Source organism: Rhinopithecus bieti, unplaced genomic scaffold (assembly GCF_001698545.2).
Source record: "Rhinopithecus bieti isolate Rb0 unplaced genomic scaffold, ASM169854v2 scaffold_5497, whole genome shotgun sequence".
Lineage (NCBI taxonomy): Eukaryota > Metazoa > Chordata > Mammalia > Primates > Cercopithecidae > Rhinopithecus > Rhinopithecus bieti.
The window spans coordinates 77,729-89,592 of NW_016805006.1; the positions used below are offsets into that span (position 1 = coordinate 77,729).

General features: G+C 37.3%; 1 protein-coding gene across 1 annotated transcript in view; it reads left to right on the top strand.

Annotated features, from left to right (window-relative positions):
- BRIP1 (BRCA1 interacting DNA helicase 1) overlaps positions 1 to 11,864 on the top strand; it is a 195,283-nt gene that overhangs the window by 12,465 nt on the left and 170,954 nt on the right. Inside the window, 2 exon segments of the mRNA XM_017870816.1 lie at positions 3,239 to 3,366; positions 5,570 to 5,677. Of these exon segments, the coding sequence (XP_017726305.1) occupies positions 3,239 to 3,366; positions 5,570 to 5,677 (236 nt within the window).

Here is an 11,864-nt window from a genome sequence, read left to right on the forward strand (position 1 = left end):
CCATGTTGGCCAGGCTGATCTCAAACTCCTGACCTCAAATAATCGTTCGCCTCAGCCTCCCAAAGTGCTTGGATTACAGGCGTGAGCCACCGTGCCCAGTCTCCATTTTTCTATTGGGCATTTCTTAGGTTTCTTAAAGATTTTAAAAAACGTAACTGGGAGATATCTTCTTTCTTTTTAACTTTGTATCTTAAAGGTTTTACCCCTTTGATGAACTTCCTCCAAACTCCCTTGCTATAAAGACCAGGAAGATAAGCCTTTTTGTATGTAATGATAATATGATTTTTATTTTTATGAATTGGGGTTACCCTTATTTGGCACATGGCAGTTCAGTTTTCTAAAACTAAATGATCATTTTGGGTGGGCGTTCCCTACCCTCTTGATGGGCCCATGTCAGTTTGCCCCTTATTTATTTGGGACAGCGTTTCTCCACAGTGGCACTATTAACATTTTGAGTGGGATAACTCTTTGTTGTAGGAGCTCTCCTTTGTGAGATGTTTAGCAATACCCCTGGCCTTTATGCACTGGATCCTAGTAGTGTTTCCACCTCCGCTCTTTTTGTGACAACCAAAAATGTCTCCAGACATTGCCTGGTATGCTTGGGATGAGCAGTGGTGGTGTTAAAATTGTCCCAGTTAAGAATCACTGATCTAGGTTTATTTTGTGGTTATGTTACTGGTTGCCTGGACATGCGGAGCTCAAAATTACCTGTCTTATCTAAAATATATATGGAAATGCAAAGGACTAAAGATAGCCAGGACAGTTTTGAAAAAGCAGGTCAAAGTGAGAGATTTGATCCGCCAAATATACTGATTTATTGTATGTAAATATAGAGTAATTAAGACAGGCTGAGGTTAGCACAGTGATAGATCCATATAAATATAAATATAGAGAACCCTAATTCAGTCCCACATGTATCCAGAAACTTGATATTTTTATAGAAGTGCCCCTATAGCTTGTAGGGGAAAGGAACAACTTGGGGGTGGTGCTGGGCCTATTAGATGTCCATATGGAAAAAATTGAAATTGGACCCCTACTTTATACCATATACAAAAATCCATTCTAGGTACATTAAAGACTTACTTCTGAAAGGCAAAACTATTAGGATTTTTAGAGTATAGTGGTTTTCAAACTGTTTCTAAGAACCTTATAAAGAAAGAAACATGACTCGTAAGGGAAGGGGGAAAGTGGATCAGGGAAGTTCTAGGTCTTTCATCCTTATTTTGGAAATTTTAAGCAACATTTCTTTTTTTTTTTTTTTTTTTCTTTTTTGAGATGGAGTCTCTTTCTGTCACCTAGGCTGGAGTGCAGTGGCACGATCTTGGCTCACTGCAGCCTCTGCCTCCCAGATTCAAGTGATTCTCCTGCCTCAGCCTCCCAAGTAGCTGGGATTACAGGCGTGCGCCACCATGCCCAGCTAATTTTTGTATTTTTAGTAGAGATGGGCTTTTGTCACGTTGGCCAGGCTGGTCTCAAACTCCTGGCCTCAGGTGATCCACCTGCCTCGGCCTCCCAAAGTGCTGGGATTACAGGTGTGAGCCACTGCACCCAGCTGCAACATTTCTTTAAAAAGAAAATAGTCCTACACTTTAGAAAAAGATTGAAAATCAGTGCTGTGTGGCATAGGTTCATTTCCGAGTTTATGTAATCTCAAGCTTTCTTTAATTTTTTTTTGGAGACAGAGTCTTGTTCTGTCACACAGGCTGGGGTGCCATGGCGTGATCTCAGCTCATTGCAACCTCTGCCTCCCAGATTCAAGGGATTCTCATGCCTCAACCTCCTGAGGAGCTGGGATTATAGGTCTGCACCACCTTGCACAGCTAATTTTCGTATTTTTAATAGAGATGGGATTTCGCCATGTTGCCCAGGCAGGTCACTCCTGGGCTCAAGTGATCCTCTCGCCTCGGCCTTCCAAAGTGCTGGGATTAAAGGCGTGAGCCAGTGGGGCCGGCCTCAAATTTGTTTTTTGAAAACAGTATTGGACCTGCTCATGTAGGTCTTTCTCTGCTGTAAATCCTTTAGGGCCAAGGATTCTCTTTTTCACTGTTTTTTCCATGGTGTCTGGCCATGGGATAGACTCAATGTAATAAATGATTGTTGGCCAGGTACGGTGGCTAACGCCTGTAATCCCAACACTTTGGGAGGCTGAGGTGGGTGGATCGCCTGAGGTCAGGAGTTCGAGACTAGCCTGACCAACATGGAGAAACCCCGTCTCTACTAAAAATACAAAATTAGCTGGGTGTGGTGGCACATGCCTATAATCCCAGCTACTCAGGAGGCTGAGGCAGGAGAATCGCTTGAATCTGGGAGGTGGAGATTGTGGTTAGCTGAGATCATACCATTGCACTTCAGCCTGGGCAACAAGGGGGAAACTCCATCTCAAAAAAAAAAAAAAAAAAGATTGTTAAATTAATTCAAGCCATGGGAGTAGAGAGAATGTTTAGAGAGAAGCAAAGAGAAAGGAGGTTACCTTTAAGAATATTTATATTTAGGAAAAGGGAGAAACTAATGTATGAGAATAGTTAAGAACAGTGTTACAGACATTAAGGAAGAAGAAAATGTGTTTGCTATGTTCCAAGAAGGCAGTGTTTGACTGTATGCCTAAGAGGTTACATATATGGATGTTGGAGTCACACAGCAGGATTCAGTCACATCCAAGCTCTACCATTTAATAACCATATGATACTGGGCAAACTACTGGACTTTTAAAAACCTAGTGTTCACATATGTAAGATTGGGATAATTAATGTTATTTGGTGATTAAGAGGTCCCTTGATGACCTTGAGAAGGAGCTTTCAGGATTATGAGATTAAAAGACAGATTATATGAGCTTGATTCTATAATCAATGTTTTTGGTCTAAAGAACGTGGAGAAACTTAATAGGAAAGATACGTTGATACTGTAAAGAAAGATTTTTACAGACATGAAATTATTTTCTTCAGAGATCCTTGCAGTTATACATTTTAAATCATGTTATTGGGAGTAGTCTACAAGTACATAAAGCTATTTAAAAAATCAAATTGGACTTTTCCTATTGAAAGCATGTTTCTCAAGATCTTTGATAAAGTAAACTGAATGGTAGAGAAATGCTTTTTAAACATGTTTAAGTTTCATGTTTCAGATTATGGTATGAAATTTCTAGAAATAAACCTTACATCCTGGTTCCAGTTTTCTTCTAGGAAAACTGCCTACGTGTAAGTTACTTATGCTATTTTTTTTTTATTACTTCTTATATAAGACTCCCCTGAAAAAACCACTCTGGCTGCAAAGTTATCTGCTAAGAAGCAGGCATCCATATACAGAGATGAAAATGATGATTTTCAAGTAGAGAAGAAAAGAATTCGACCCTTAGAAACTACGCAGCAGGTAAACAGAGTTTATTGGCAGTGACATAATCCAGTTAGTTACAGCTGAACATGGTAGTCAAGTATCAAGTTTTTAATACACTTGTAGAGATTAGTTGGGTCATGTGACAGCCATAAATTAAATGGTAATTTGTTGTAATTTCATTTTGTAGAGTTACTTGTTACACAGGAGTTTGTTATTATAGCAGATTATTCACAGTAACATGTCATTCAAGTGAAACTGCATGGTGTTTCTTATATATGAGGAATTTGATAGTAAAATATTTACTTAAGGCATATCTTAGTGATATACTACTTTGCACTTTTAACTCCTCTATTGTTTTATCTTAAAATAGCATTTTCTTTTGGCTAAAATACCTTTGATATGATTATTAATGTTATGGATGTTTTGGAATTGATAGTTTTAATGTAATGGCAAGATGTATTCTTACTGAAATTTTAAGATTGATACATGATAAAATATGCAGATTTATTTCTAAAAATTACTAAAAGGCTTGAATTACCATATATATAATTATTATTATTATTATTATTATTTTTTGAGACGGAGTCTCGCTGTGTTGCTTAGACTGGAGTGCAGTGGCCCAATCTCGGGTCACTGCAACTCCACCTCCTGGATTCAAGCAATTCTCCTGCCTCAGCCTCCCGAGTAGCTGGGATTACAGGCACGCACCACCAGGCCCAGCTAATTTTTGTATTTTTAGTAGAAATGGGTTTTCACCATGTTGGTCAGGCTGGTCTCAAACTCCTGACCTTGTGATCCACCCACCTTGGCCTCCCAAAGTGCTGGGATTACAGGTGTGAGCCACCACCCCTGGCCAAATGACCAGATATTTTAAATGAAATTTGAATGTAGATGAACACAGTATTTTCTCAGAATTCATGGCAGTGAGATAGGAAGGCTGGGATTTTAATAGATTTAGTTACAAATAAAAAAGATAATTATTAGGCTGAATGCAGTGGCTTACGACTGTAATCCCAGCACTTTGGGAGGCTGAGGCGGGAGGATCTCTTGAGTCCAGCAGTTTGAGACTAGCCTGGGTGACATAGCAAGACTCCCTTCTCCACAAAAAAAAAAATAAAAGAAAGAGCCGGGTGTGGTGGCATGAGCCTGTAGTCCCAGCTACTTGGGAGGCTGAGGTAGGAGGATTGCTCAAGCCTAGGAGTTCAAGGCTGTTGTGAGCTAAGATCATGCAATTATGCTTCAACCTCGGTGACAGAGCAAGACCCTGTCTCTAAAAAATACATAAATAAAAACATAAAATTAAAAAAAATTATTAATTTGGATGTTATTTGTAGGTAAGTAACTGGGTACTTTTAACTGAGTATACTCGAGGTTCTTGCATTCTTACGTAGTTTAACTGTTCAACTCACAATCTTTATAAATTTCTATAATTCAGCCTTGTTTTAGAAATAGAATGAACTAGTTTATTTTATCAAAGTACCAGTGGCAAATGAGGTGTGAACCTATAGAGATTTCCCCCCGACAAAATGTGTGCATAGAGTTGCATGTCCTCAGGTAGGGCTCAACATAAAACATTTATTCCCTCACTTCATTGGTTCTCATTTCATTTTTGGCAGGAATGAGATTACCAATAGAAATGCTTTTCTCCCCAGTTATAACGTTAGTGAATAGATCTTTCACAAGTAGGAAAAAGCATAGATACAGTTTGGAAAGAAAACAGTGATATTTATAAAAGAATTTTAGTCAAAGACAACTTGGTTTATCAAATATCTAGGAAGTAACAGTAATAATAGTAATCGAGTAATTTATTACATTCTGTAGGAAATCATGACTATTTACATTAAAAGTTTTATTCTGAGTTCTTTTCAGTGTAGAATTATGCTTAAATTTTGATTTATTTTCCAATTAGATATGTGATTGGACTTTGCAATAATACTATATTTGATGTCCATATGATGGGACTTTTATGAGAAGTTCATTTTACAATACTCTAATTTTGATACATCACTAATTAAAGATAGTTTGGCTAAGATTCATGAGTCGTTACTATGTTCTATTTCATTTAAGTGTTGTAATTAGGTGCTGATTTGCATTTTAAAATTTGTTTTATTATTGCCGGTTAGAAATAGTCTATTTTGGATGCAGAAAAAAAATACGTAGAGCTGTTTTGGCCTTTGAGAACAACTAGCCAGTTAAACTTCTAGTTTACTTAAACTTCATTTTGGTTCTGTGTTTACAGATTAGAAAACGTCATTGCTTTGGAACGGAAGTACACAATTTGGATGCAAAAGTTGATTCAGGAAAGACTATAAAACTCAACTCCCCATCGGGAAAGATACCACGGAAAGTATGTATTAATGCCATTGTTTAGTTTTAAAGAAGGAAAATATGGAATTTTCTAAATCAATTTTTGACAAAAGAGGAAGAAGAGTATAATACAAAGGACAGTAGAAACCAACTCAGAAGTCCTCAATGCTGTCACATCTGTTACTAACGTGTGGGATGGCAAAGTCTATTCATCTATGCCTCGGTTCCTCATTTATAAAATAAGAGAATTGGACTAGAGAGAGATCTGAAAGTCATTTTTTCTGTTCTGTATTTTAATGTTTGTAAACTCTCCAACTCCTTAAAGTTCTTTCAGGATCCTTAGGGCAACAGTTCTCAAGGAGGAGTCCAGGGAGTTCCAGATATTGAAATTTTTTGGAGGGGTGGTCTGTGAGGTGAAAATTATTTTTGTAATAATATTAAGATGTTGTAGGTCAGGCGTGGTGGCTCACGCCTGTAATCCCAGCACTTTGGGAGGCCAAGGTGGGTGGATCACTTGAGTTCACGAGTTTGAGACCAACCTGGGCAACATGGCGAAACCCTGATTCTATAAAAAATACAAAAATTAGTCGGGTGTTGGGGTGTGCACTTGTAGTGCCAGCTACTGGGGAGGCTCAGGTGGGAGGATGGCTTGAGCCCAGGAGGCAAAGGTTGCACTGAGCCAAGATTGCACCACTGCACTCCAGCCTGGATGACAGAGTGAGAACCCGTCTCAAAAAAAAAAAAAAGGAAAAAGTGTTATTGCCTTTTGGATTGTCTTGACATTTGTACTGGTGGTACAAAAGCAAGAATGGGTAAAACTGTTGGTGCCTTAGCAAAAATCAAGGTTTTGGCTCCAACCTTTATATATATATATATTATGATAAATTGAGAGACTTGGGTAAGTAACTTTTTTGTCAAAACCAGTTCCTTTATATGGAAGGAAAAAGAATGTGGGACTGGATTTAATGATACCTTGTATCTTTTTTTTGAGACGGAGTCTCGCTCTGTCCCCCAGGCTGGAGTGCAGTGGCGGGTCTCGGCTCACTGCAAGCTCCACTTCCCAGGTTCACGCCATTCTCCTGCCTCAGCCTCCCAAGTAGCTGGGACTACAGGTGCCTGCCACCACGTTCGGCTAATTTTTTGTATTTTTAGTAGAGACGGGGTTTCACCGTGTTAGCCAGGACGGTGGCTCACGCCTGTAATCCCAGCACTTTGGGAGGCCAAGGTGGGCAGATCACGAGGTCAGGAGATACTTTATATCTAATTGAATTCTAGCACCTTTAAATTCTAAGGATGCTTTTCCTGTCTTGCTTTTTATTATATGATGCTAGGGAGTACAGTATTGTTTTTAAATAAAAATATTTATTTCAATTCATAAATTAATAGTTTAGTTCTCTTATTCCTGCAAAGGTGTAAATCTTAGAATCCTCACGTTTTTCAAATCTGTAGTTGCATTACTTTTGACATCTCTTCTTCCATAAATTAAATGATAAATTAGTTTGATGATTTCTGTTTTGCCTGAATTTGACATTAAACTTTTTAGGTTCTTCAAATTTTTTTAGTTTATATGAAAATAATTTAGTTTCCACCCAGTGGATTGGAGAATTAGACAGTTGTCTCTTTATTTTTCTATCATTTCTAGTCTCCTGACTTTCTTTTCAAGTTGGAAAATAGTGTCAGTACCTTTTCTTATATGATTAACTTTCTGGTGTCCACTGCTTGATCCCTTTCCTTACAGTTTAGATTCATTTTCTTAATCTGACAATTCATATGTCAAAGATCTAGTGAGGCATCTGCCTCCACATGGTCAAAATATAGTTAAGAAAAACATTGTTTTTTAGAATAGTATGTTAACATTTTGAAATTATTTTGTTCTATCATTCCTAATCATTTTCTCTAGATTTGTTTATATTCTGTTCATTTTTTTAGTAAACCCTCACAATAGATAGGGTTGTCTTCAGATACATTCTTATGCTTATACCTGCTTTTTATTTATTCATAAATAAATGCTAACAATCTTTATATACTTTAATTAAAGTAATTATATTTGATTTAATGTAGCAGTAGCATATTATTTTAATTCATGACTTGGGCCTGGTGTGTGGAAGACACTTGGGTCCAGCAGAGTGCGCTGTTGACCTTCCTTCTTACAAAGTGTTAACACTGGGGTGATCCTTAGGTTATTTTGTTTTTCCTTTTTCTTCCTCCCATACCCCATTTTTTCTTCCTTCCTACTCTTCTTTCTTTTAATTTATGCTTTTAATTTACTTTTATTTAAAATAGCTATTTAACACAACTGCATATATATGGTGATACTGATGCTTACTGTGTTATATGCCAGACACTCTTCTAAGCACTTTAGAAATATTAATTCACCTGGCAAATACAGGTTCATGTGAGTTGATGCTTATTGTCATGTTCTTTTAACTTTTCTTTGGGTTTGACAGTTTTCAAAATAAAAGAATTTAACTCAGTCTTTATAACAACCCTATCAGGAAGGTATTAATATTTTTCCCAATTATACCTGAGGAAACTGAGGCACAGAGTATTTAAATAACTTGTTCATGTCACAAACCTGGTGAGTAGAAGCTGGATTAAAACCCAGGCAGTCTGACTCTGGAATTGGTCCTCTAAACCACCTCACTATTCTGTCTCTGAATAAACTCTGCCAGATGACTTTTTGATGACAGTTCATTTTTATGCTGTTACAGGTCATGTTACATGCATTACCGTGTATGTAATTTATTCAAGATTCGTCCCTCTTTTAGTGTCTCAAGGCCCTGTCTTTTTTCTTTACAATGCTTACTGAAATTTATAATTATTTATTTATTTTGTAGGTTTAACTGTTTTGTTTGCCTCATTACCAGACTGACTGTAAGGACAAGTGCAATGTCTCTTTTTTTCAATTTTCGATAACCAGCATCTGGCACAGAGCCTGTACTTAGTAACTACTTGTATTATTTGTTGAATAAATGAATGAACGAAATGACCATAGTTAAGTAGATGCATGATTCACCACTATTTCTTATAGCTCACAATTTTTACTTAGATCCTTATACTTAAGAGGGTATGACAGTATTGTTAAATACAGGTGACTTAATGTGGATTTAAAAATTGTTTTTGGCCAATCATGGTGGCTTATGCCTGTAATCCCAGCACTTGGGGAGGCTGAGATAGGCTGATCACTTAAGCCCAGGAGTTTGAGTTCAGCCTGGGCAACATAGCGAGACCCTGTCTCTACAAAAAACAAACAAACAAAATTAGCTGGGTGTGGTGGCTCATGACTGTGGTCCCAGCTACTCAGGAGGCTGAGGCAGGAGGATTGCTTGAACCCGGGAGGTGGAGATCATGCCACTGCATTCCAGCTTGGGTGACAGAGCGAAACCCTGTCTCAAAAAAAAAAAAAGAGTAATAACATTTTTTGAAAAACCTTTAACATTATAAAACCGATAGAGAATAAAATTAAATGTTCTCCCTTATATTAATCCCATCCCCCTTTCTGCTTCCCAGAAGCAAACACCATGAACACTTTCATGAGGATGTTTCTAGATCCTTTTCTATAAATTTATAAGGATATTTTTAATAGTTCTTTTATAGTTTTGTTTGTGCATTTAACTCTCTTGTTTATGGAATTTATTTTCATGCATGTATGAGGTCAGGCTCTAATTGCATATTTTCCCAAATAGTTGATCAGTTGTCCCAGTGTCACTTAATAATTTTTCCTGTTTTGAAGTTTTGCTGTTATCATGTACTGGATTGTTATATGTACTTGGATTGGTTCCTGGACTTTTTTTTTCCTCTTTAAATTTTTATTTTTTTTCACAGTATGGGTGAAAAAATATGTCAAAGAATTCCACTTGGCTTCAAACAGAAAAGCAATAGATCCCTGCCCTAATTCTATTCTTCACCAATTCCTACTATCTGAAGTAAATAATTTTCAATCATTTTTCCTTTTTATTCTGATAGTTTCTGAAGTAGCATGCATATTTTGCTTTTCTCTTGAGTTTTCAGTGTTAGATACTTTCTGTTGTCTTCCTCCTATCCTTTTCTCCTTTCTCATTACTTCTCCCCTTTAGCCTCCCAGCATTCGGCATTTGTATTATTGTAATTCTGTAAATATTTAAAACTGATTACAGTTCTTTCCCCAAACCAGTATTTTTTTTTTTTTTTTTTTGGTGCCAGTAGTTGTCTTGTCCTTTGCTTAGTTTTCTATGTACCTATAACTATTTATCTCCAAACTCTCTGTTAGAACTTAAAATCTATCCATTTAAAGACATCAAGTCAAGATGTCCATATTTTTAGACTCAATATTTACTGGAAATAATGAAAAATACTCTTATATTGAACTAAATTTTATATTTCTAAATAACTTTTTTTCTGAATATAAAAGCATCTTCTAAGAAAATTTGGGAACCACCAAAATGTGTACTTAAATTATTAACATTAATCCTGAATTAAACTGTCTCTTCAGTATCAACCTGATATTTTGCCTGCTGTCTATTCTTTTTTTCTTTCTTTTTTTTTTTTTTTTGAGGCGGAGTCTCGCTCTGTCGCCCAGGCTGGAGTGCAGTGGCCGGATCTCAGCTCACTGCAAGCTCCGCCTCCCGGGTTTACGCCATTCTCCTGCCTCAGCCACCCGAGTAGCTGGGACTACAGGCGCCCGCCACCTCGCCCGGCTAGTTTTTGTATTTTTGGTAGAGACGGGGTTTCACCGTGTTAGCCAGGATGGTCTCGATCTCCTGACCTCGTGATCCGCCCGTCTCGGCCTCCCAAAGTGCTGGGATTACAGGCTTGAGCCACCGCGCCCGGCCTGCTGTCTATTCTTAAGTGCGCACACGTGCGTGCACACACACATGCAATGTTATCTATTGCTGTAACAAACCAACCATTTATTTAGCTTACTGTTGTAGGGGTCAGCAATTTAGGCTGGGCTCAGCTAGGCATTTCTTCTGCTGATCACAGGTGGCCTACTCATGCGTCTATGGTCAACTGCAGGTCAGCTGTTAAGTCAGCAAGGCAGCCCTGCTTCAGGGAGTTGACTGGTAGTCAGCTGGGACCATGAGGTGGGTCTGTCTCATCATCTAGCAGGCTAATTCTGGTTTATGTATGTGGTGGCCTCAGGGTTCCAAGAGCAGCAAGAGAACAAGCCCCAGTGTGCAAATGCCTTTTGAGTCTCTGTTTGTGTCAGGTTTGCTAATGTTCCAGTCACCAAAAGCAAATCACATAACCAAATCCAGACTCAAGTGGTAAAGCTCACATCTTGGTGGAAAGAGCTACAAAGTGACTTTGAAAGGGGGCTTATATACAAAGATAAGTAGAATTTGTTGCCATTTTTGTTATGTAGTACATGTTGCCATATTTGTTACGTAGTAGTATATATGTTATGTAGTATATATATTACAAGTATATATATATTTGTTATGTAGTAAACATTTCCACCATAGAGAACACTACTATATTTTCTACAAGTTCGCAAAAAAATCGTAATTATTGGGCTGAGTGCAGTGGCTTACTCCTATAATCAGGTGTTGTACAGCGCTCAACCCCTGTAAAGGGGTTGATACTGTAGTATATATTACATATATTTGTTATGTAGTATATATTACATATATTACACATATATTACATGTATACTCCCCACACACAAAATTAAGATTATAGTGTATAGCTTTTATTTTTCACCTGATATATCACAGTCATAGTAAAATTTAGCAGGTCTATTTTGTTGGATACTTTTTTGTTGTAATCTTTTTTCCTATGCCAGTGGTTGGCAAACTATGACCTATGGGCGGAATACAGCCTGCTGCCTGTTTTTATAAATAAAGTTTTTTTGAATGCATTTTACATTTGTTTATACATATTGTCTGTGGAACTTTTGTGTTATAATAGTAAAGTTGAGTAGTTGTGATAGAGACCATATGGCTCACAAAACCTAAAATATTTACTCTCTGTCCCTCTATTTATTTATTTTTCTTTTCTTTCTTTTCATGTTCAGCCAGCAGGAAAATCTCTGACCTTTTAGAGAAAAAGTTTGCCAACCCCTGTTCAATACTCTTTTAATCTTGATTAAGTTAGGCCAGAGGTTAGTGGAGTTAGTGTGAATCTCTTGCCTTGTCTGCAAATTTACCTAGGGGTAGGATGATAGAATGGATGACTAATTGCTTGAGTGTTTCCTTCAGTTCCAATAATTATGGCTTTTTTTTTTTTTTTTTTTTTTTTTTTTTTTT